The 25,517-nt window shown below is 48.2% G+C and overlaps 2 protein-coding genes across 9 annotated transcripts in view; one reads left to right on the top strand and one right to left on the bottom strand.

The window, feature by feature from the left end:
- Positions 1–749, bottom strand: part of ATP13A1 (ATPase 13A1) — a 52,760-nt gene extending 52,011 nt beyond the window's left edge. The window contains exon 1 of the mRNA XM_073555689.1: positions 388–749. Within this exon, the coding sequence (XP_073411790.1) occupies positions 388–726 (339 nt within the window). The 5' untranslated portion in view covers positions 727–749. The remainder of the gene's footprint in view (positions 1–387) is intronic.
- On the top strand, positions 743–16,888 carry CHCHD5 (coiled-coil-helix-coiled-coil-helix domain containing 5). Of its 8 annotated transcripts, none has more exons than XR_012222564.1 (5): positions 743–872; positions 6,571–6,711; positions 8,119–8,269; positions 8,349–8,441; positions 16,781–16,888. XR_012222564.1 is itself a non-coding variant. In XM_073555694.1 (5 exons), coding segments are annotated over exons 1-4 (294 nt in total). In that variant the 5' UTR covers positions 743–870; the 3' UTR covers positions 8,361–8,379; positions 8,740–9,136. The 8 variants fall into 8 exon arrangements, 5 of the variants coding, with proteins under 5 accessions (XP_073411795.1, XP_073411792.1, XP_073411794.1 ...); XR_012222565.1 differs by lacking the exon at positions 16,781–16,888 and adding an exon at positions 8,740–9,136 and having other exon boundaries at positions 8,119–8,257; XR_012222563.1 differs by lacking the exon at positions 16,781–16,888 and adding an exon at positions 8,740–9,136.
- Positions 16,889–25,517: the final 8,629 nt, after the last annotated feature.

Raw genomic sequence — 25,517 nt, 5'->3', positions numbered from 1 at the left:
CCCAGCAATCCCCCCAGACGCGTCACCTAGCGATCCCCCCAGCGATCCTCCAAGACGCATCACCCAGCGATCCCCCCACACCAGACGTGTCGCCATATGGAACTGTCCATTCATTGCTCTGGGGCAGTAGGGGCCGCTGACTTGGAGGACACAGTAGTCCACATACACGTAACACCCATTCCTTTCACAGTAACCCACCAGCCCCCAGAGTAGGACCCCCAATAACCTAACATGTCACATATGGTCACAAACTGAAGAATATGACATCAGAGGTAAGCTACAGGTGAAGACTTGAGGCAGTGACGTCACTACGCAGGAAACCCCCCCCAGTCCAGATGTTGGGAGCCCCCCGCACAGGTGACCCCGGTGCCCGCCCCCGCCACTGACCTTCGTACAGGAGAGCGCGCAGTGCGCGTGCACCGACCACAGCCCGGACAGCACGGTGAGGACGTGCAGCAGCCCCAGCGCCGCCGCACAGATCAGCCCGGCCTCCGGGTACTCCGACACCCCGTACACCGACACCCACAGGTACAGCCAGGCCGGGTACAGCACGGAGAAGGGCAGCACGGTGCCCCTGAGCAGCCGGGGCCGGCGGCGGTACAGGGTGACCGAGCGGACCAGCTCGTCTTGTGCCGGTACACCGCTGACACCAGCCGCCGCCGCCATTCCCTTTTTTCCCCCTGACACTTCCGCCTGCGTCAGCGCTGGCCCTGGCAACACCGGCATCCGCTTCCGCCGGCGAAACACGACTTCCGGTTCTGTGAGTGACGTCACTGCACAGCCGGGAAAATCACAGCCCTCCCCCCTCCCCGACCAGGAAGTGGAGTTGGACCATGTGCGCTCTTCAGGGTGACCGGAGGCAGAAGGAGCATGTGAGTGAGTCTGAGGCCGCTCCTGTATGTGTGACCTGTGCAGACTGTGCACACCGTACTGCTGGTGCTGCTCCTGTATGTGTGACCTGTGCAGACCGTACTGCTGGTGCTGCTCCTGTATGTGTGACCTGTGCAGACTGTGCACACCGTACTGCTGGCGCTGAGGCCGCTCCTGTATGTGTGACCTGTGCACGATGCACACCGTACTGCTGGTGCTGAGGCTGCTCCTGTATGTGTGACCTGTGCAGACGGTGCACACCGTACTGCTGGTGCTGAGGCTGCTCCTGTATGTGTGACCTGTGCAGACGGTGCACACCGTACTGCTGGTCCTGAGGCCGCTCCTGTATGTGTGACCTGTGCAGACTGTGCACACCGTACTGCTGGTGTTGAGGCCGCTCCTGTATGTGTGACCTGTGCAGACCGTACTACTGGTGCTGAGGCTGCTCCTGTATGTGTGACCTGTGCAGACTGTGCACACCGTACTGCTGGTGCTGCTCCTGTATGTGTGACCTGTGCAGACCGTACTGCTGGTGCTGCTCCTGTATGTGTGACCTGTGCAGACTGTGCACACCGTACTGCTGGCGCTGAGGCCGCTCCTGTATGTGTGACCTGTGCAGACGATGCACACCGTACTGCTGGTGCTGAGGCTGCTCCTGTATGTGTGACCTGTGCAGACGGTGCACACCGTACTGCTGGTCCTGAGGCCGCTCCTGTATGTGTGACCTGTGCAGACGGTGCACACCGTACTGCTGGTGTTGAGGCCGCTCCTGTATGTGTGACCTGTGCAGACTGTGCACACCGTACTGCTGGTGCTGAGGCCGCTCCTGTATGTGTGACCTGTGCAGACGGTGCACACCGTACTGCTGGTGCTGAGGCCGCTCCTGTATGTGTGACCTGTGCAGACGGTGCACACCGTACTGCTGGTGCTGAGGCCGCTCCTGTATGTGTGACCTGTGCAGACTGTGCACACCGTACTGCTGGTGCTGAGGCTGCTCCTGTATGTGTGACCTGTGCAGACGGTGCACACCGTACTGCTGGTGCTGAGGCCGCTCCTGTATGTGTGACCTGTGCAGACGGTGCACACCGTACTGCTGGTGCTGAGGCCGCTCCTGTATGTGTGACCTGTGCAGACGGTGCACACCGTACTGCTGGTGCTGAGGCCGCTCCTGTATGTGTGACCTGTGCAGACGGTGCACACCGTACTGCTGGTGCTGAGGACGCTCCTGTATGTGTGACCTGTGCAGACTGTGCACACCGTACTGCTGGTGCTGAGGCTGCTCCTGTATGTGTGACCTGTGCAGACTGTGCACACCGTACTGCTGGTGCTGCTCCTGTATGTGTGACCTGTGCAGACTGTGCACACCGTACTGCTGGTGCTGAGGCCGCTCCTGTATGTGTGACCTGTGCAGACTGTGCACACCGTACTGCTGGTGCTGAGGCCGCTCCTGTATGTGTGACCTGTGCAGACTGTGCACACCGTACCGCTGGTGCTGAGGCCGCTCCTGTATGTGTGACCTGTGCAGACTGCACACCGTACTGCTGGTGCTGAGGCCGCTCCTGTATGTGTGACCTGTGCAGACGGTGCAGCCCGTACTGCTGAGGCTGCTCCTGTATGTGTGACCTGTACAGACGGTGCACACCGTACTGCTGGTGCTGAGACTGCTCCTGTATGTGTGACCTGTGCAGACGGTGCACACTACTGCTGAGGCTGCTCCTGTATGTGTGACCTGTGCAGACTGCACACCGTACTGCTGGTGCTGAGGCTGCTCCTGTATGTGTGACCTGTGCAGACCGTACTGCTGGTGCTGAGGCTGCTCCTGTATGTGTGACCCGTGTAGAAGGTGCACACGGTACTGCTGGTGCTGAGGCCGCTCCTCTGTGTGACCTGTGCAGACTGCACACCGTACTGCTGGTGCTGAGGCCGCTCCTCTGTGTGACCTGTGTAGACGGTGCACACGGTACTGCTGGTGCTGAGGCTGCTCCTCTGTGTGACCTGTGCAGACGGTGCACACCGTACTGCTGGTGCTGAGGCTGCTCCTGTATGTGTGACCTGTGCAGACGGTGCACACCGTACTGCTGGTGCTGAGGCCGCTCCTGTACAGTCATGGCCAAAAGTTTAGAGAATGACACAAATATTAATTTTTACAAAGTCTACTGCTTCATTTTTTCTAATGGCAATTTGCATATACTCCAGAATGTTATAAAGAGTGATCAGCTTAACAGCAATTACTTGCAAAGTCAATATTTGCCTAGAAAATTAACTTTATCCCCCAAAACACATTTCAACATCATTGCAGCCCTGCCTTTAAAGGACCAGCTAACATTGTTTCAGTGATTGCTCCATTAACACAGGTGTGGGTGTTGATGAGGACAGGGCTGGAGATCAATCTGTCATGATTAAGTAAGAATGACACCACTGGACACTTTAAAAGGAGGCTGGTGCTTGGCATAGAATCATAGAATCGTAGAGTTGGAAGGGACCTCCTGGGCCATCTGGTCCAACCCCCTGCTCAAAGCAGGATTCGCTAAATCATCCCAGTCAGATGTCTGTCCAGCCTCTTTGAAGACTTCCATTGAATGAGAACTCACCACTTCTCGTGGCAGCCTGTTCCACTCATTGATCACTCTAACTGTCAAAAAGTTTTTTCTAATATCTAATCTGTGTCTCCTCCCATTCAGTTTCATCCCATTGCTTCTAGTCTTTCCTTGTGCAAATGAGAATAAAGTTGATCCTTCTACAATGTGACAGCCCTTTAGATATTTGTAGACAGCTATTAAGTCTCCTCTCAGTCTTCTCTTTTGCAAACTAAACATTCCCAAATCCTGCAACCTTTCCTCATAAGACAGGGTTTGCAGACCAGTCACCATTCTGGTTGCTCTTTTCTGAACTTGCTCCAGTTTGTTGATGTCTTTTTTAAAATGTGGTGCCCAAAACTGGACACAATATTCCAGATCAGGTCTGACCAAAGAGGAGTAGAGGGAAATAATGACTTCACGTGATCTAGACTGTATGCTTCTGTTAATACATCCTAGAATTGCATTTGCCTTTTGCTGCTGCATCACACTGTTGACTCATATTCAGTCTGTGATCTATTAGTATACCCAAGTCTTTTTCACATGTTTCTCTTCTGTTAACCATGGTTATCTCTTAAGAAACATGTGCAGTCATCATTGCACTGCACAAAAATGGCCTAACAGGGAAGAGTATCGCAGCTAGAAAGATTGCACCTCAGTCAACAATCTATCGCATCATCAAGAACTTCAAGGAGAGAGGTTCCCTTGTTGCCAAAAAGGCTCCAGGGCGCCCAAGAAAGACCAGCAAGCACCAGGACCGTCTCTTAAAAGTGTTTCAGCTGCGGGATCGGGCTACCAGCAGTGCAGAGCTTGCTCAGGAATGGCAGCAGGCAGGTGTGAGTGCATCTGCACGCACTGTGAGGCGGAGACTCTTGGAGCAAGGCCTGGTCTCAAGGAGGGCAGCAAAGAAGCCACTTCTCTCCAGGAAAAACATCATGGACAGACTGATATTCTGCAAGAGGTACAGGGAGTGGACTGCTGAGGACTGGGGTAAAGTCATTTTCTCTGAATCCCCTTTTCGATTGTTTGGGACATCTGGAAAACGGCTTATTCGGAGAAGACCAGGTGAGCGCTACCACCAGTCTTGTCTCATGCCAACTGTCAAGCATCCTGAAACCATTCATGTGTGGGGTTGCTTCTCAGCCAAGGGAATGGGCTCTCTCTCAGACTTGCCTAAAAACACAGCCATGAATAAAGAATGGTACCAGAATGTCCTCCAAGAGCAACTTCTCCCAACCGTCCAAGAGCAGTTTGGCGATCAACAATGCCTTTTTCAACATGATGGAGCACCTTGCCATAAAGCAAAGGTGATGACTAAATGGCTCAGGGAACAAAACATAGAGATTTTGGGACCATGGCCTGAAAACTCCCCAGATCTTAATCCCATTGAGAACTTGTGGTCAATCATCAAGACACGGGTGGACAAACAAAAACCTTCAAATTCAGACAAAATAAAAGCATTGATTTTGCAAGAATAGACTGCTATCAGTCAGGATTTGATCCAGAAGTTGATTGAGAGCATGCCAGGGAGAATTGCTGAGGTCCTGAAGAAGGGGGGTCAACACTGCAAATATTGACTTTGCTGCATTAACTCATTCTAACTGTCAATATAACCTTTTGTTAATCATAATATGATTGCAATTATATTTCTGTATGTGATAAAAACATCTGACACACACACATAAAAACCAGAGGGCAGCAGATCATGTGAAAATATAATATTTGTGTCATTCTCTAAACTTTTGGCCATGACTGTATGTGTTACCTGTGCAGACGGTGCTACTGTACTGCTGGTGCTGAGGACGCTCCTGTATGTGTGACCTGTGCAGACTGTGCACACCATACTGCTGGTGCTGAGGCCGCTCCTGTATGTGTGACCTGTGCATACGGTGCACACCGTACTGCTGGTGCTGAGGCCGCTCCTGTATGTGTGATCTGCGCAGACGGTGCACACCGTACTGTTGATGCTGAGGCCTCTCCTGTATGTGTGACCTGTGCAGACGGTGAAGACCATACTGCTGGTGCTGAAGCCGCTCCTGTATGTGTGACCCGTGCAGACGATGCACACCGTACTGCTGGTGCTGAGGCTGCTCCTGTATGTGTGATCTGTGCATACGATGCACACCGTACTGCTGGTGCTGAGGCCGCTCCTGTATGTGTGATCTGCGCAGACGGTGCACACCGTACTGCTGATGCTGAGGCCTCTCCTGTATGTGTGACCTGTGCAGACGGTGAAGACCATACTGCTGGTGCTGAAGCCGCTCCTGTATGTGTGACCCGTGCAGACGATGCACACCGTACTGCTGGTGCTGAGGCTGCTCCTGTATGTGTGACCCGTGCAGACGGTGCACACCGTACTGCTGGTGCTGAGGCTGCTCCTGTATGTGTGACCCGTGCAGACGGTGCACACAGTACTACTGGTGCTGAGGCTGCTCCTGTATGTGTGACCCGTGCAGACGGTGCACACCGTACTGCTGGTGCCGCTCCTGTATGTGTGACCCGTGCAGACCGTACTGCTGGTGCTGAGGCTGCTCCTGTATGTGTGACCCGTGCAGACCGTACTGCTGGTGCTGAGGCCGCTCCTGTATGTGTGACCTGTGCAGACGGTGCACACCGTACTGCTGGTGCCGCTCCTGTATGTGTGACCTGTGCAGACGGTGCACACCGTACTGCTGGTGCTGAGGCTGCTCCTGTATGTGTGACCCGTGCAGACTGTACTGCTGGTGCCGCTCCTGTATGTGTGACCTGTGCAGACGGTGCACACCGTACTGCTGGTGCCGCTCCTGTATGTGTGACCTGTGCAGACGGTGCACACCGTACTGCGGGTGCTGAGGCCGCTCTTGTATGTGTGACCTGTGTAGACGGTACACACCGTACTGCTGGTCCTGAGGCCGCTCCTGTATGTGTGACCCGTGCAGACTGCACACCGTACTGCTGGTGCTGAGGCCGCTCCTGTATGTGTGACCTGTGCAGACGGTGCACACCGTACCGCCCTTCTGTGAGATGGAAGGGTGCATCTCCAAATCTGCTTGTGGTAACAGTCGTGCCACATTCCAGATCTCTTCCTCCATCGCTTCCTGATGTCCCACCTGTATCAGCCTTCTCTCGTATTTCCCGATCACAGGCAGGCCGCCATGGAAGTCACAGCTAAGTACTGCCGCAATGAGCTGGAGGAGTACGGGACGTGTGTGAGCAGTAAACCGGGCACCTGGCAGCAAGACTGTCATGAGCAGAAAGTGAAGGTGGCGCAGTGCACTTCATCTCAGTGAGTAGCTTCAAGAAATCCGGTCAGTAAAGGGGTTGTGCTCAGCTGACGCCCTAGTTTTCTGCGGTGTGCCTTGTGGGTGTTCGCTGTAGCATGGGGCAGTGCCAATAGTGTTGGGCTTGTCATGTGGGAAATGTATGTTTTCGTAACTTCTTTTTACGTTCCTACAATCTAAAATGTGTTGACCATCTGATTAAAGGAAAACATATTTTTAAATATCTTAAATTGGCATTAATTAACCCTATCCTGGTCATGCTATTCGTTTTTTTTAAATCGCCGTCAACATAGACATATGAGGGATTAATTTTTGTGAGATGAGTTGTACTTCTGAATGACACCATTCATTATGTGATAAATGCACTGGAAAGCCTGAAAAAAAAATTCCAAGTGTAGCGAAATTGCAAAAATTGTGCAGTTCCCCAATTTGTTTTTAATTTACCATATGATAAAAATGACCCTACGATATTCTTCCGGTCAGTACAAGTACGCACATACCAAACAGTTATAGTATTTTTTTTTTGTTTTTAAGTAGTGAAAAAAAAAATTCCGAAATTTTTGTTTAAAAAAAAAAAAATTGCCTTTGTCGTTATTTTCCAAGACCCATAATATTTTACATTTTTGGGCTGGCGTTTTTAGTGATACCATTTTGGAGTAAATACGATGTTTTGATCGCCTCTTATTGCAGTGTTGCAGAGTCTGAAAAACGCAAATTTTGACGCTTAGATTTTTTCTCATTACACCATTTACTAATTGGGTTTATTATTTTTTATATTTTGTTATTTCCGAACAATACCACATGTCCATTTTATTCTTTTTTTTTTTTTATATAACCATTACTCTGTGCCCGATCGCTTGTGCCATATACAGCAATACCACAGTACTGCTGTATATAGCAAAAATCACCGACTCCTATGAACGCCAGCCTGAAGCTGGTTGTTATATTCAGCAGACCCCCGGCTGTCATGGCAACTCAATGTCGGACCCCGTCACGGAGCTACTAATCAGGGTGAAGAATGACGCTGCCCCTTACTGCCCCGCTGTAAATGCCGCTGTCTTAGACAGATGATGGGTGAATATCACAGCCATCATCTGCTGGGCCATCAAAGTCAGGGAGCCGGCAAATAATGTAAGTGTCTATCATATGTCACTAAGGGGTTAAAAAAGTATCAAAAATAAAAAAAATTCCCGCAGCTGCTGTTTCAATGTTTACCCAGTCCACCCTCGAAACACTGAAAATGTCCAATCGCTGACTGAGGCGGGACACCACTGCCGCCAGTGCTTTCCTTAGGTGGTCATGTCCGCCATTTTGGTTTAGTGCACCGATTGGTCGCCATGTGTCAGTATTTTGTTACATTTGGTCAATGTGTTCAGTTTCCATCACTCCATATTCCATTTTTTTCCCTTTAGTCCTATAATACGGAAGATTCGTACTCAATGTGCCGAACCCTTTGAGGCTTTCGAGCAATGTCTGAAAGAAAACCAGATGGCGGTGGAAAACTGCTCCAAGCACGTCACCGAATTTCTTCAGTGTGCCGAGAGCATCAAGGTACCTGAGCAGGTAATCTATCGCCGTGCTATGAGACGGCGCCTACAGCTTGCGATCACTATATTCACCCCCCACATTTCTGTTTTCACAGGTGCAGAACTGACTGCGGACGCGGCGGTCCGGTGAGGATCTTACCCTGCGTGCCTCATACAGCTCTCATAGAGTGACCTCTATTGTTCCATAGGTGACCCAATAATGTACAGCCGGTGTTATAACGGGATAGATTTGGGCATTTCCTAGTACCGTCTTGTTTTTATTTATATTTTATGTCTAACTAGCTGAAGAGCCCGGCGTTGCCTGGGCATAGTAACCAACTGTGGTTATAACAAATTATAATGATTATATTCTACATAAAAACATTTCACATCATATATTCAACACTACAGATTTGCAACACAAATTAACTAAACGATTACCCAAGTATTGATAGTATTTTATTTTCAAGTCATTCAAGATATTTTTTTATTCCTTTCGGTGCAAAGATGAACAGATTTTTGGCAGTTCCAACTCTTGAACAGACCACGTAAAGTTGACCATGAGAAAAGTATGGAGATTGCAAACCGATCCCTACTACTTTCAAGGACTGTCCCTGAACCTTGTTAATGGACATTGCAAATAGCAGCTGAACTGGAAACTGGAGGCGTTTAAAATCAAAAAACAAATCAGATGCAATGAGTGGAATTCTTGGAATGAAAATGTCCTCTCCTTTGACACATCCTGTTTCTGAGCTGTGTATCTAACCCTGTCCTGTGTGATACTGACTGCTGAGCTGTGTATCTAACCCTACCCTGTGTGATACTGGGCTCCCCCTGCAGTCTGTGTCAGAGGGTGGTCTGTGTTGGCATGGTAATAAATTGTGTTATTTCCAGCTTTACAGAAGGACGATAACACCATAGAAATAAGAATAATAGGCCAAATTGTTTGGTGAATTGGAACGCGCAGGGTTAAAACTTCACCTCACAACATAGCCTATGTCGCTCTCGGGGTCCTGACATGTGACTGCAACATTTTGTGGCTGTAACTGCGACGGTGCAGATGCCAATCCCGGACACACACACACACACACACACACACACACCCCTTTATATATTAGATTTATGCTGTTTCAAGGTGAAAATCCCCTTTTTAGTTCAGCAGATCCATAATCTCTAGAGGGACCCTGTGTTACATGTAGTTGGGGACAGATTTTCCTTAAGAAAATCCCCCAAATCAGCTTTTTTTTTTTTTTTGGTTAAATTGTGGCTGAGAGAACAAACTGGCCTTGTCTATAACAACCAATCACAGTTCAGCTTTCATTTTCCCAGAGCAGTTTACAAGATAAAAGCGGAGCTCTGATTGGTTGCTATGGGAAACGAGGCCTGTTCATCTCTAAGCCAGTTTAAGGCCTGCAATGTCTACTCAGGAATCTTTACCTCTGCTAATGTGATCCTCATGTTGCACAGTGACTGCCTTAACTGGCAGATCTGTGATGCACTCCTTAAAGAATCATGATGCCATTTAAAGGGGATGTCCAATAAAAACAAGTTATCACCTATGTGCTGAGTAGCTGATAATTTACTGATTGATTGGTTTGGGTCCCAATAGTTGGACCCCACTCTGCAAAATGGGGAACTTTTATCCCCATTACAAAATTTAACCCAACCTCTCCTCATTCATTCTCTGTGGGTCGACTGAGTTAGCAGCCAAGTGTAGTGCTCCAGCACCTCATTGGCAATGAATAGAGCAGCTGTTGAGCGTTCCCACTATCGCTCCGTTGTGATGATGGATGTGGGCCCCAGCGATCAGACCCCCACCTGATTATTACCCGACTTCTGGACAGGTGATAACTTGTTTTTCACTGGACAGCCCCTTTAAATATGCCAGACTAGTTTGGCTCGAATGTAGAGCAAACATGTAGGAAATGACCTCTTGCCATCGCAGTGGAAGTAACCCTATGGTGCGTGTCTGATAATAATTTGTACTGTGTGCTTCCAATAGGCCTGTTTCACACTTCAGTATTTTTGTGTCAGTTAAAATCCGCCAAAATGGCGGAAAGCGGATCCTTTGGTAACTGATGTGAACGGATGCCACCGGACCGTTTTTTTGACGGATCCGTTGAATTAAGAATTTTAAAGGAACCGCTGCGGGAAGGAGAGAGAGAGAGAGAATTTTTTCCGTCCGCCAGAAATGACTTCAGGGTTAAATTTCTCCCTGACTTCATTTCTCTGGGCATGCGCTCTGGAAAATGCAGATCCTGCAGCCAAAAAAAAACGTTGCAAGGTCCGTCCAGGGAATGTCGGTGGACGCAAAAAATTTGGCGGATCCGCAAAAAAACGGATCCAACGGATGGCCATCCGTCAAGATCCGCCGCTAATGCAAATCAATGGTGAAAAAAACGGATCCACCAAAAAAAAAATGGCGGATCCGTTTTTTTTTTTTTGTTTTTTGTTTTTTTTGAAAACCAGCGGATTTTGGCTGATGGTCACAAACGGAAGTGTGAAAGAGGCCTTATTCTGAGATAAATGTTTAATAAATGGAAGTTGCGGTGGGGCCCCCTGTAGGCTCCTGGACTCTACTGCATCTGTGTATCCCCTAAAGTTACATATTGTGTGTTCACACTACATATACATTCACTAGATCCATGTAGCCGGGTGCACCCTTACTGAACACAGGGCTCCTGACGTGAACTTTGCACCCTCGCGTGTGTGTGTATGAAAGATGCAGATGTGAACCCGTTGTTATATGCGAGTCAGCCAACCCAACACCACTGACAGCAGAAATGATTAACATTCATTATTTTGTGGTTATGATACCTATTTGATAGAAGTGGGAAATATGGACGAGCATAAGGATCTGAGTGACTATTCTATATGACCTCACAAATTTGGCAGATTTTGCAGATTCGCTCGAAATTTAATTTGCATAAAATAAATTAGTTAAAATTAACCCCTTACCTACAATTGACGTAATATTCCGTCCATGTGACCATGGACCTAATTACCATGGACGGAATATTACGTCATCGCGATCAGCGGCGCCCACGTGGTGAGCGCCGCTGATCGCGGCCGAGTGTCAGCTAATTATCATAGCTGACACCCGGCACAATGTGTCAGGGGCGGTCACGGACCGCCCCCGACATGTTAACCCCTTGCACACCGCGATCAAACGCGATAGCGGTGTACCGGGGGTTAAAGGGAAGCATCGGCAGGGAGGGGGCTCCCTCCGTGCTTCCCTGAACCCCCCACGGCAGCGCAATGTGCAGCGCTGCTGCGGGGGGCTCTTTCCCTACAGGCCCCCGGATCCAAGATGGCGACGGGGGCCTGCAGGGAGCTGACTTCCTCACTGCCTGCAAAGCGCAGGCATGAGTAAGTCTGCAGCAGTGCCTGTGACAGATCGCTGATCTGTCACAGTGATCTGTGATGTGACAGATCAGCGATCTGTCACAGGACAGTGATGTCCCACCTGGGACAAGGTAATAAAATAAAAAAAAAAAAAAGTGTTAAAAATAATTAAAAAAAAATTCGCTAAATAAATTAGTAAAAAAAAAAAAAATATTCCCCAATAAATCCATTTTTTCAAAATAAAAAAAACAAAAACAATAAAAGTACACATATTTGGTATCGCCGCGTCCGTAATGACCTGCCCTATAAAACTGTCCCATTAGTTAACCCCTTTAGCAAACCCCTTAAAAAATAAAAAACGAAGCAAAAAATAATGATTTATTATCGTACCACCGAACAAAAAGTGCAATAACGCGCGATCAAAAAGACGCATATAAATATCCATGGTACCGCTGAAAACGTCATCTTGTCCCGCAAAAAACGAGCCGCCATACAGCATCATCCGCAAAAAAATAAAAAAGTTATAGCTCGCAGAATAAAGCGATACAAAAATAATTATTTTTTATATAAAATTGTTTTCATTGCAAAAAACCGACAAAACATAAAAAAAGACCTAAATGAGGTATCGCTGTAACCGTACTGACCCGAAGAATAAAAACGCGTTATCAATTTTACCGCACGCGGAACGGTGTAAACGCACCCCCCCAAAAGAAATTCATGAAACGCTGGTTTTTGTTCATTCTGCGCCACAAAAATCGGAATAAAAAGCGATCAAAAAATGTCACGTGCCCGAAAATGGTACCAATAAAAACGTCAACTCGTCCCGCAAAAAATAAGACCTCACATGACTCGGTGGGTCAAAATACGGAAAAATTATAGCTCACAATATGTGGTGATGCAAAAACTATTTTTACAATAAAAAGCGTCTTTTAGCGTGCGACAGCCGCCAAACATAAAAACCGCCATAAATAGTAAATCAAACCCCCCGTTATCACCCCCTTAGTTAGGGAAAAATAATAAAACTAAAAGAAAATGTATTTATTTCCATTTTCCCGCTAGGGTTAGGGTTAGGGCTAGGGCTCAGATTAGGGTTAGGGGTGTGTTGAGGTTAGGGTTGGAGTTATAATTGGGGGTTTCCACTGTTTGGGCACATCAGGTGCTCTCCAAAGGCAACATGGCGTCTGATCTCAATTCCAGCCAATTCTGCGTTGAAAAAGTCAAATGGTGCTCCTTCCCTGCCAAGCTCTGCCATGTGCCCAAACAGTGTTTTACCCCCACATGTAGGGTATCAGCCTACTCAGGACAAATTACAAAACAACTTTTGGGGTCCAATTTCTCCTGTTACCCTTAGGAAAATAAAAAATTGGGGGCAAAAATATAATTTTGCGGAAAAAAATGTTTTTTTTATTTTCACGCCCAGGCGTTATAAACTTCTGTGAAGCACTTGGGGGTTCAAAGTGCTCTCCACACATCTAGATAAGCTCCGTGGGGGGTCTAGTTTCCAAAATGGGGTCACTTGTGGGGAGTTTCAATAGTTTGGGTACATCAGGGGCTCTCCAAACGCACATGACACCCGCATACCAATCCATCAAAGTCTGCATTCCAAAACGTCACTACTTCCCTTCCGAGCCCCGACGTGTGCCCATACAGTAGTTTTCTCACACATATGAGGTATCAGCGTACTCAGGACAAATTGGACAACAACTTTTGGGGTCCAATTTCTCCTGTTACCCTTGGGAAAATAAAAAAAATGGGGACTAAAAGATGATGTTTGTTGAAAAAATACGATATTTTTATTTTCACGCCCGGTCGTTATAAACTTCTGTGAAGCACTGGGGGGTTCAAAGTGCTCACCACACATCTAGATAAGTTCATTAGGGGGTCTAGTTTCCAAAATGGGGTTACTTGTGGGGGGTTTCCACTGTTTAGGTACATCAGGGGCTCTCCAAACGCACATGACACCAGCAGACCAATCCATCAAAGTCTGCATTCCAAAACGTCACTACTTCCCTTCCGAGCCCCGACGTGTGCCCATACAGTAGTTTTCTCCCACATGAGGTATCAGCGTACTCAGGACAAATTGGACAACAACTTTTGGGGTCCAATTTCTCCTGTTACCCTTGGGAAAATAAAAAATGGGGACTAAAAGATCATGTTTGTGGAAAAAATACGATTTTTTTATTTTCACGCCCGGACGTTATAAACTTCAGTGAAGCACTGGGGGGTTCAAAGTGCTCACCACACATCTAGATAAGTTCCTTGGGGGGTCTAGTTTCCAAAATGGTGTCATTTGTGGGGGGTTTCCACTGTTTTGGTACATCAGGGGTTTTCCAATCGCGACATGGTGTCCGATCTCAATTCTAGCCAAAAACGTCAAATGGCGCTGCTTCCCTTCCGAGCTCTGCTATGCGCCCAAATAGTTATTTACACCCACATAAGGGGTATCAGCGTACTCAGGACAAATTGCACAATAACTTTTAGGGTCCTGTTACCCTTGGAAAAATAAAAATTGGGGGTGAAAAGATCATTTTTGTGGAAAAAATATGATTTTTTAATTGTACCGCTGTACGTTATAAACTTCTGTGAAGCCCTTGTGGGTTCAAAGTTCTCACCACATATCTAGATAAGTTCCTTGGGGGGTCTAGTTTCCAAAATGGGGTCACTTGGGGGGTTTCCACTGTTTAGGTACATCAGGGGCTCTCCAAACACGACATGGCGTCCGATCTGAATTCCAGCCAATTTTGCATTGAAAAAGTCAAACGGCGCTCCTTCCCTACTGAGGTCTGCCATGCGCCGAAACAGTGGTTCCCCCCCACATATCAGGTATCAGCGTACTCAGGACAAATTGCACAATAACTTTTGCAGTCCAATTTCTCCTGTTACCCTTGGTAAAATAAAGAAAATTGAACCTGAAGTATTTTTTTTGTGAAAAAAGTTAAATGTTCATTTTTTTTTTAATCAAAAAATTCCTGTGACGCACCTAAAGGGTTAATAAACTTCTTGAATGTGGTTTTAAGCACCTTAAGGGGTGCAGTTTTTAGAATGGTGTCACTTTTGGGTATTTTCTATCATATAGACCCCTCAAAGTGGCTTCAAATGTGAAGTGGTCCCTAAAAATAAAATGGTGTTGCAAAAATGAGAAATCGCTGGTCAATTTTTAACCCTTATAACTTCCTAACAAAAAAAAATTTTGGTTCCAAAATTGTGCTGATGTAAAGTAAACATGTGGGAAATGTTATGTATTAAGTTTTTTGTGTGCTGTATCGCTGTGATTTAAGGGCATAAAAATTCAAAGTTGGAAAATTGCGAAATTTTCAAAATTTTCGCCAAATTTCCGTTTTTTTCACAAATAAACGTAAGTTATTTGAATGCAATTTTACCACTACCATGAAGTACAATATGTCACGAGAAAACAGTGTCAGATTCACCGGGATCCATGAAAGCGTTCCAGAGTTATGACCTCATAAAGGTACAGTGGTCAGAATTGTAAAAATTGGCCCGGGAGTTAACGTGCAAACCACCCTTGGTAGTGAAGGGGTTAAATTAAATCACCATGGAACTGTTTAATAAATAAAAAAAATAAATAAATTCTTCTACTCCCCATATATTCCCTGAGGCCGGTCTTTCTCCAATCGGCTCCTCTGCTTTTTTGGCGGGACTCTGGTGCTGGCACTTTTCACAAGTCCTTATACTGTCACGTGAGGGCACACCTCATGTAGTTGACTTTTTATGAAAGCACCACTACAGCTTTTTTTTTTTTTTTTTTTTTTTTTTCTTCAGTGCTGGAGTGACGCTTTAAATGCAAGCCCCCTGTTCTTTGTAATACTCACTTTCCAGCGGTTTGACTTTTTGTGGCAGTGCTCCGATCCTGCAATGCCGTCTTGTGAGCGCAGCTTCTGACTTGGTGGAAGTCATGTGCTATGTCACAAGCTGTCAGTGTAAGTATATCAGAGCCGGAACGAGACGTATATTGATTAGTGACCCCTGACACGCTCCATGACATAATGGAGCAGCTGGCAGTTGACAAACTGCATGAGACAGACCGGTGCAGCGATGAAAACGTCAGAAGGTGAGTATCAGACGGTGGTGAGGGGACTTGGATTATCATCACCACTCCAGCAGTGCAATAAAAAAACCCTCTGAAGTGGCGCCTTAAGTACATTGTGCTGCACATGGTGACATGGGGTGCGACATCAGATTAATGTCATCGATGGTGCATGGGTCCTAATGAAGAACGGCAATGCTAGGGGGGCCTGGAAAGAAGCTGCTAAAAGAGGAGTCAATTGGAAGATTAGCAGGAGTATGTAAAAAAAATTATCCAGTGCCACTTTGCTGAGACTGACTAGAATTTGCATTCTGTCAAATCAGAAGTATTGTAACAAATACAATTAGTTATGTATAGATTTGCAAGTGGTGTTATCCTTTATTAAGTAGTTGATTCATTCCCACGATAATTTTTTTTTTTTTTTTTTTTTTGAGAGTTTTTTGTGTTGCATACGTGTATTTTTGAAATGCAAGTAACCCATTTTACTTAATGGGTGCAGACATTGTGTAGAAAATCTGCAACATCAAAAGGTCATCATGAGAATGTAGCCTTAGAACAAATTGCTAAAAAATCTTTAGATTCTCTGTAGGTGTCAGAACACTCAGCGGCATTGCTAATTGTGGGGCAGATTATCTGCAGACCGGTCCGAGTGCTCCCGCAGCCTCGGATCTTTTGGCAAGTGCACCTGCAATCAGCATCACAAGATTAAAGCAGTCTTTGATGCCGATAACGACATTAAGTGGTGATTGATTGCTTGGGGCCAGTGACCGTTTTTGGGTTTTTGATAAGGCAGTTTGGCAGGTAAATGGGGCTCTGTGTAGGGAGAGAAGGTTGCACATTTAGGGGAACAAGGAGCATTCACTGTCCTCTGAATAAATGTAGACTGTGGCTAATGTGCAACTGGCCAAATTCTGAATCACTCTTGAACTTTTGCACTTACCCTTTATTATAATCCATTGGCTATAATGAAACCCCCACGTGACAGTAAGAATACGTTCCCACAATGAAGTTTTGATGATGCAGATTTTCTCCATTTTTAAAAATACACAACATAAAAAACTCATTGTGGGTTCGTAGCCTAAGGTTTGGGAACCTCACCTATTTTTGATATTTTGCGTGTTCTTCTAATTAACGCTTGTTCTTATCACTTCATTACAGGGCTTGTTGGTTATAATAGAGTAGCAGTGCGGCTCTCCCAGTGATTTCACAGCAGTAGCCGCATCTTTTCTGGCCTCCATTAGCTCTTCTCAGGTTACCGTTTTACAGGTATGAAAATGAGTCTTGTAGAGTCGCCTAAACTTAAAAGGAAACCCACCATTTTTAGAATGGTCAAGAACTTACAGAGCAAGAGGAACTGATCAGATTAATGTACATTACTCTGTCGCCTTATTGGGGGACACAGAACCGTGGGTGTTATGCTGCTGTCCACTAGGAGGCGACACTATGCATAATCTGAAAAAGATTAACTTTGGCTCCTCCTCTGCAGTATACACCCCTGGACGGCGTCAGCCTTCTCCAGTTTTTGCTTAGTGTCGCAAGGAGGCACACCTTTTTTCTTTTTTTCCTTTCGTCGGAACAGATGAAGAAAAGTGGGTCTCCAGCGAGACTCCCGGCATGGCTCCTTCCTTGGCCCCCTTTTTTAGGGGTGCCCAGTTGAAGTGGAGATGGCGGTTCCCCATGTCGCTCCTTCCCCAGTCCCTCGGGTACTGGTCCGAAGTTGAGACCCCCCCCCTCCTTCCCCAACCCCCTTCAGGGTCTGGGTTGAGGTTGAGGCAAAGATGAAGACCCCCTGACGGTGACAGACGCACCCTCCCTAATCCCCCGCAGGGGGCATTAGGTTGAGAAGCCGCAGGTAGGGTCGGAGTACAGACAGCATTCTGCACCAGGGACCCCAGACCAGCTGTGGGATCCTGCTGGGGCCGGGGGAGGGTGCAGGCAGACGTGGCACAGCAGAGACAGGGCTTTCTGCGCCCCTGCCTCTGCAGCAGCAGTGGCTCCATGGTGCTCCAGGGACCCCCCACACAGGAACCGCTAGCCCTGCTGCCCCCACCGCTAGCCAGTCGCCCATTCCGGGGGGGTCCGGTGCAAATCCGACCCCCTCCCGGACTACCGCGCCGCTCTGGAGCCCTCCTGGGCATCAGGCCTCTAATTCAGACCACGGCTTCGGCCTAGCCGAAGCCGCCGCCTTTTCCCCGCCCGCCCCCCCCGGATGACGAAAATGACACTGCAGTGTCATAGAAGGGGCGGATCGAGGCAGGAAGTGCGCGCTTTTACATGGCCCAGTGCGCCCTTTTCCAGCTCTCCGCCCCCTTCCCTCTCCACCTCAGAATCCGGTGGCCATCTTGCTGCACCTGGAGGAAGGCAGCACAGAGTCTCCGGGGGTCACAGGACGTGGGGCTTATCAGCGCTGGACCTAAGGGGAGCATCGGTGGGGTAAGATCACAGCTGGGTCCTTGGTACTCAGCTGTGAATTCCTATACCATATAGCGCTCTCCTACTCCTTTTTCCTCTGCGTAGATACCCCTGTAGGGCCTCTATTAATCAGCCTAGGTACTATGTCGGGCTCAAAGAAAAGAACCAGGCAAGACTGCTTTTATGTAGTCTGCACAGCCTGCAAGGTCACTCTCCCCAGCGGCAGCACGTATCCGCACTGCCGGGACTGTACCCAAAAAAACGGAGCAGAACCCCAAGAAGTCCCTACCAACGCTTCTGCGACCGCTACTACGCTGGAATGGGCAACTCAGATGTCGCAGTCTATGACACAGTCTATAGATAACCTGACCTCCACATTACTGCAGGCTCTGCAGGGTCATGTCTCGGCTATGAACGTTACCCAGCAAAGGGACGTCCGGTCTAATGATCAGGGCGCTTCCGACAGTTCGAGGCGTAAGCGGACCCACAGGTCGCGTTCAGCTGCGTCCTCACATGGCAATAGGTCTTCCCCCTCCAGGGAAAGACACAGTGGCCTCAGGTCACCGAGGCCGTCCCCTGATAGAGAAGGACAATGCGGATCTCCACAACGATCCCAGACCACGGGAAACCTCCGCTCTAGTTTGCCCGCTAGGGAGCTCCTTAGCGATGCGCAGGACTCAGAGGGCATATGTGACTCCAATTCAGATAACGAAACAGAGAACGCTTTGCTCCCTTGTCCCCCTAGCAATACTGCGATAGTTGAGGATATCGTCTCTTCCATCCTTCGGGTGCTGGACATTTCTGATCCAACCCCGGAAGCACCAGAACACAAGATTTCCTTTGAAAGTGTTCAGAAACCATCGAAGGTCTTCCCTAATCACCCGTAATTTCAAAAAATCCTTTCTAAGCATTTTTCGCAGCCTGAGAAAAAATTCGCCAATCGCAAGTATTTGGACGCAAAATACCCCTTTCCACAGAAAGACACCAAGGATTGGACAGATCCGCCTGAAGTGGACCCTCCAGTCTCTAGGCTGGCAGCACAAACGCTTCTCTCGCTGCCGGACAGTTCAACCCTCAAGGACACGGCAGACAGACAAGTCGAACGCATGGCTCGTTCAATCTTTGAAGCGGCAGGTGCCTCTTTGGCTCCCGCATTTGCTTCAGTTTGGGCAGCCAAGGCCATCATGGCTTGGGCTGCTCTATTGCAAAAGGGCCTTCAAGCTTCAAATCCTCAGCTGGCGGACCAGGCGGTGCAAATTGCAGTGGTGGCAGATTACTTGGTCCTTGCAGCGTTGGACTCTGCAAGAGGAATAGCGGGAATAGCATCAAACGCCATTACAATCCGGCGTATTCTCTGGCTAAGAGAATGGAAAGCGGATGCGGACTCAAAAAAGTCCCTAACAAATCTCCCGTACTTCAGTGGCCGTCTTTTCGGTGAAAAGCTGGATACAATGATATCCAATGCTACCGGGGGCAAAAGTACTTCCCTCCCTCAACTAAGACCAAAACGCACGTTTAAAAGGCGTAATCAATCTCGTTTCCGATCCTTTCGGAATTCTTCGGGCTGGTCCGTCTCACGCCCAGCACAATACCGTAATCGTTCCCCCCGCAGGGACAACACACGTGCGGCACAGAGGCCGGACAGGAACTGGCAATCAAAGGCAAGCCAGGCAAAACCTAAAGGAGGAAAACCTCAGACTTTTCCCTCGTCCTTACTCATGCCCTCTGGAAGACACCCCACTTGTAGGCGGACGACTGCTACTCTTTCAGCAGGTCTGGCTGCCTATTACAGAAGACAAGTGGGTCAAGGAAATAGTGTCTTCAGGATACAAAATCGAGTTTACTACCAGCCCACCGCACAGGTTTTTTCCCTCTGTCCCTCCAAAATCCCCGCTCAAAGCTCAGGCCTTCCGTCAAGCGGTTTCTTCCCTCCTGTGAGCAGGAGTCATAGTGCCAGTCCCAGCAGAAGAGCGCTTCCGAGGGTTCTATTCCAACCTGTTCGTGGTGCCCAAGAAGGGAGGCAGCGTCCGACCCATACTAGACCTCAAGCAACTCAACAAGTACGTTCGAGTTCGTCACTTCCGCATGGAATCCCTCCAGTCAATCGTTGCGTCTATGGAAAAAGAATATCTTGCCTCCATAGACATACAGGACGCATACCTGCATATACCGATTGCTCCCGCCCATCAGAGGTTTCTCAGATTCGCAATCAACCAAGACCATTACCAGTTTGTGGCCCTCCCGTTCGGTCTGGCCACGGCCCCCAGAACATTTACAAAGGTCATGGCAGCTACCATGGATGTTCTGCACTCCAGAGGCATAGTAGTCGTTCCATACCTGGACGACCTTCTCATCAAGGCCCCCACCCTCAAGAACTGCGAGGTCAACGTCTCGATCACGATCGACACTCTGACGCGCCTGGGATGGTTAGTTAATTTACGGAAGTCCTCGACTACCCTGAGTCAGTCTCTGACCTTCCTGGGGATGCTATTCGACACCTCCAAGGGTCTGGTGATCCTCCCCAGGGACACTCCTCCGCAAGTCCCCCAGATCTCTCCGGTATGCCATGAGAGTACTTGGCAGGATGGCAGCAGCAATGGAGGCGGTACCATTTGCCCAGTTTCACCTCAGACCCCTTCAACTGGCCATCCTCAAGTCCTGGGACAGGAATCCGTTCTCCCTCGACAGGGAGTTCCGGTTATCAGCAAACACCAGGAGGTCCCTGCACTGGTGGCTCAAGCCAACCTCGCTTGCAAGGGGAAAATCCTTTCTCTCCGGTCAATGGAAGGTTTTGACCACCGACGCAAGCCTTATTGGTTGGGGCGCGGTGCACCTACATCACAGAGCGCAAGGCAGGTGGTCACCAAGGGAATCGTCCATGCCCATCAACATCCTGGAAATTCGGGCCATCTTCCTGGCGTTGCAAGCCTTCCATCACTTTCTGGCAGACTCTCATATCAGAGTACAGTCGGACAATGCCACGTCAGTGGCATACGTGAACCATCAAGGCGGCACCCGCAGCATCCAGGCGATGACCGAAGTAACGCGTATCCTACAATGGGCGGAGGATGCAAGGTCGGTACTCTCCGCGGTCCACATTCCGGGTGTGGACAACTGGGAAGCCGACTATCAAGGAATGGACTCGGGGGAATGGTCTCTCCATCCCGAAGTCTTCGGTCAGATCTGTCATCGTTGGGGGACCCCGGACGTGGATCTGATGGCATCCCATCTCAATGCCAAGGTTCCCAATTTCATGGCCAGGACGCGCGATTCGCGATCGCTCGGAGCAGATGCCCTGGTTCAGGACTGGACCCAGTTCCAGCTTCTGTACATTTTTCCACCCCTCCCCCTGATCTCCAGAGTCCTGAGGAAGATCAAACAAGAGGGTGTTCCCACCATTCTGATCGCTCCAGACTGGCCCAGGCGTACATGGTACGCCGACGTCGTGCAACTCACAGCAGACGCTCCCTGGCGTCTCCCCACACGTCCCGACCTCCTGTCACAAGGCCCGTTCTTCCACCAGAACTCGGGCTCTCAATTTGACGGCGTGGCCATTGAGACCTGGGTTTTGACCCAAGCAGGTTTTTTTTCACCGGACGTTGTTAAAACCATGATCAGGGCTAGAAAGCCAACTTCAGCCAGGATTTACTATTGTACCTGGAAGGTTTTCTTCACATGGTGCGACTCTCGTGGGCAGATTCCACTTCCCTATTCTCTTCCAAAGGTCCTCGGGTTCCTTCAGTCAGGCCTGGACGCCGGGCTATCCCTGGGCTCGCTGAAGAGCCAGGTGTCAGCGCTTTCAGTGCTCTTTCAGAGGCGTATTGCTAACAAGCCGCAAGTGAAGACTTTTCTCCAAGGGGTTTCCTGATTGGTTCCCCCCTACAAACGTCCGTTGGAGACGTGGGACCTCAACCTGGTCTTGACAGCACTACAGTCACCTCCTTTTGAACCCCTTAGGGTGGTCTCACTCCGCTTTCTATCACAGAAAGTGGTTTTCCTGGTGGCAATCACCTCGCTACGCAGGGTGTCTGAACTTTCAGCTCTTTCCTGCAGACAACCCTTCCTGGTTTTTCATCAGGACAAGGTGGTTCTCCGTACAGTACCATCCTTCCTTCTGAAGGTCGTGTCCAGCTTCCACCTCAATGAGGAAATATCACTGCCGTCTCTTTGCCCGGCTCCCGTTCATAGGGTAGAGAAGGCTCTGCATACGCTTGACCTTGTCAGGGCATTGCGTATTTACGTGTCTAGGACTGCTCCTTTCCGGAAGTCTGATTCACTTTTCCTTCTTCCAGAAGGCGTTCGCAAGGGCCTACCGGCTTCCAAAGCCACCCTTGCTAGGTGGATCAAGTCCACCATTCAAGAGGCTTACCACCTCAACAATTCTCCCCTTCCGGCCGGTATCACGGCACACTCTACGCAGGCGGTAGGGGCCTCTTGGGCCATTCGGCATCAAGCCTCAGCACATAAAGTGTGTAAGGCAGCCACTTGGACTAGCCTGCACACATTTACAAAACACTACAGAGTGCATACCCAGTCCTCAGCGGATGCGAGCCTGGGTAGACGGGTCCTGCAGGCGGCAGTACCCCAAGTCTAGGGGACTGTCAGCACAATATTCGTCCACTGCTTCCCACCCAGGGACTGCTTTAGGACGTCCCACGGTTCTGTGTCCCCCAATAAGGCGACAGAGTAAAGGAGATTTTTGTGTACTCACCGTAAAATCTTTCTCTTAGCCTTTAATTGGGGGACACAGCTCCCACCCTGTAGCCCTTGCGGGCCGTTGTTACGGTTGGGTTCTCATATTGTTGTTTGAGCCTGTTTATAGTAGCCTTTTTTTACAGGCATGGTTATGTTTCTGGTATATTCCTCCTAATGCTTTTGCACAAAACTGGAGAAGGCTGACGCCGTCCAGGGGTGTATACTGCAGAGGAGGAGCCAAAGTTAATCTTTTTCAGATTATGCATAGTGTCGCCTCCTAGTGGACAGCAGCATAACACCCACGGTTCTCCTTTTTTGTAGGAAAAGTTTCAGTAAAACTTGTATTTTATTCAATGAAATCCCTGCTGTTTGAATGTGTAGGAGTCCAGTGGACGGTCCTACCAGTGATTGACACTTTACTGTATGACTGCGCATGTAGATACCGTATATACTCGAATATAAGCCGAGATTTTCAGCCCGTTTTTTTGGGCTGAAAGTCCCCCTCTCGGCTTATATTCGAGTCATATACACCGGGGGGTCAGAGGGGGAGGGGGGGCGGGGGTGTCAGGTCATACTTACCCGTCCTGACACTGTCTCTTGAGCCCCCAGCTTCTCCGTGCTCTCTCTTCCTGCCTTCAGCGGTCACGTGGTGCCGCTCATTAAAACTCATGAATATGCGCATATTCATGAGTTTTAATGAGCGGCACCACGTGACCGCTGAAGGCAGGAAGAGAGAGCGCGGAGAAGCTGGGGGCTCAAGACACAGCGTCAGGACGGGTAAGTATAGCGATACTCACCTGTCCTGCGTCCATGGCTGCTTGCTGCTGTCTGTCATCGGTCAGTGACTTCAGACAGCAGAGGGCGCGGTGACGTGATTAGTGCGCGCCGCGCCCCCTGCAGTGTGAACGTCACTGACCGATGACGTGGCAGATAGCGGGGAGCAGCCATGGACGCAGGACAGGTGAGAATCTGACACCCAGCGACGGAGAGGTGAGTGTCATTTTTTTTTATTTTTACATGCAGCGGCAGCACATGGGGGAATAATCTTAAGGAGCTTCTAATGGGGGCAGTATATGGGGGAACAATATGGAGCTTCTAATGGGGCAGTATATGGGGGAACAATATGGAGCTTCTAATGGGGGCAGCATATGGGGGAACAATATGGAGCTTCTAATGGGGGCAGCATATGGGGGAACAATATGGAGCTTCTAATGGGGGCAGCATATGGGGGAACAATATGGAGCTTCTTATGGGGGCAGCATATGGGGGAACAATATGGAGCTTCTAATGGGGGCAGCATATGGGGGAACAATATGGAGCTTCTTATGGGGCAGTATATGGGGGAACAATATGGAGCTTCTAATGGGGGCAGCATATGGGGGAACAATATGGAGCTTCTAATGGGGGCAGCATATGGGGGAACAATATGGAGCTTCTTATGGGGGCAGTATATGGGGGAACAATCTATGGAGCTTCTTATGGGGGCAGTATATGGGGGAACAATATGGAGCTTCTAATGGGGGTAGTATATGGGGGAATAATCTATGGAGCTTCTTATGGGGGTAGTATATGGGGGAATAATCTATGGAGCTTCTTCTGGGGACACCATATGGGGGAATAATCTCTGGAGCATTTCCCACCCTAGGCTTATACTCGAGTCAATACGTTTTCCCAGTTTTTTGTGGCAAAATTAGGGGGGTCGGCTTATACTCGGGTCGGCTTATACTCGAGTATATACGGTAGTTGTCAATCACCAGTAGGACCGCCCACTGGGATTTCAATTATTAAAATGTAAGTTTTGCTGAAACTTTTCCAACAAACCTATATATCATTCTGCTCAGCTTCTCCGTCTCTATATCATGCAAAATTACCTTTGGCACAAGGGATGATTCAAAGAGATGTGTTGCGGTAAGTGATGTTTTTATTACAAAAAAAAATCTAACATTGTACAGATACATAAATCCGACTTTTTGACCTGTACGGCCTTCTTCAAGGTTCTGCTGTGTACAGACAATATATGATATAATGAACTGTAATAAAATCAAACCCAATATTTACATGGTATATTAGAATCCATAGATGCACATTTTTCTATATATATTTAATTATATTCAGTCATGGCTGAAAGTGTTGGCACCCTTGAAATTGTTCCAGAAAATTAAGTATTTATTGCAATTTACACATGTTTATTTCCTTTCTGTGTATTGGAACAACGTAAAGAAACAGGAAAAAAAGGCAAATTGGACAAGATTTCAGACACAACCTCAAAAATGGTCCAGACAAAATTGTTGGCATCCTCAACTTAATATTTGGTTGCACACCCTTTGGAATAAATAACTGCAACCAGCCGCTTCCTATAACCATCAACAAGCTTCTTATGCTTCTAACCTGGAATTTTGGGCGACTCTTCTTTTCCAAACTCGTCTCATGTTCCTTTTTTACTCTATTAAGATATTTCATTTTGACGTCACAATTGAGCCAATAATCTGAACTTTTATGAACAGATATCACACATTTCTACAGATCGGAAGCAATTGATAGAACAGTAATCAGATACGTTCTAAGGTTTTTTGTTTTTTTTTATAGAAAGAAAAATCTGAAACGCATCTTAAATAATTTCTTTAATTTGTACATAAAGTTAGTTTGATGTCTACCACTGAGGAACTGTAGAATTGAAAATCCGACCAAAATGATCTTCTGATGTAAGATGGCTTTGGTCTGTCTTTTTGGCCTGTAAGTGATTTTATGAAGAGCTTTATACAACTCTAAATCCCATGGCACATCTTGG

The sequence above is a fragment of the Dendrobates tinctorius genome, unplaced genomic scaffold (assembly GCF_039654945.1).
Source record: "Dendrobates tinctorius isolate UK_male_01 unplaced genomic scaffold, ASM3965494v1 ptg000228l, whole genome shotgun sequence".
NCBI classification, from domain to species: Eukaryota; Metazoa; Chordata; class Amphibia; order Anura; family Dendrobatidae; genus Dendrobates; species Dendrobates tinctorius.
Note: the sequence above shows the minus strand (reverse complement) of the source record. Positions and strands in the feature narration are given on the sequence as shown.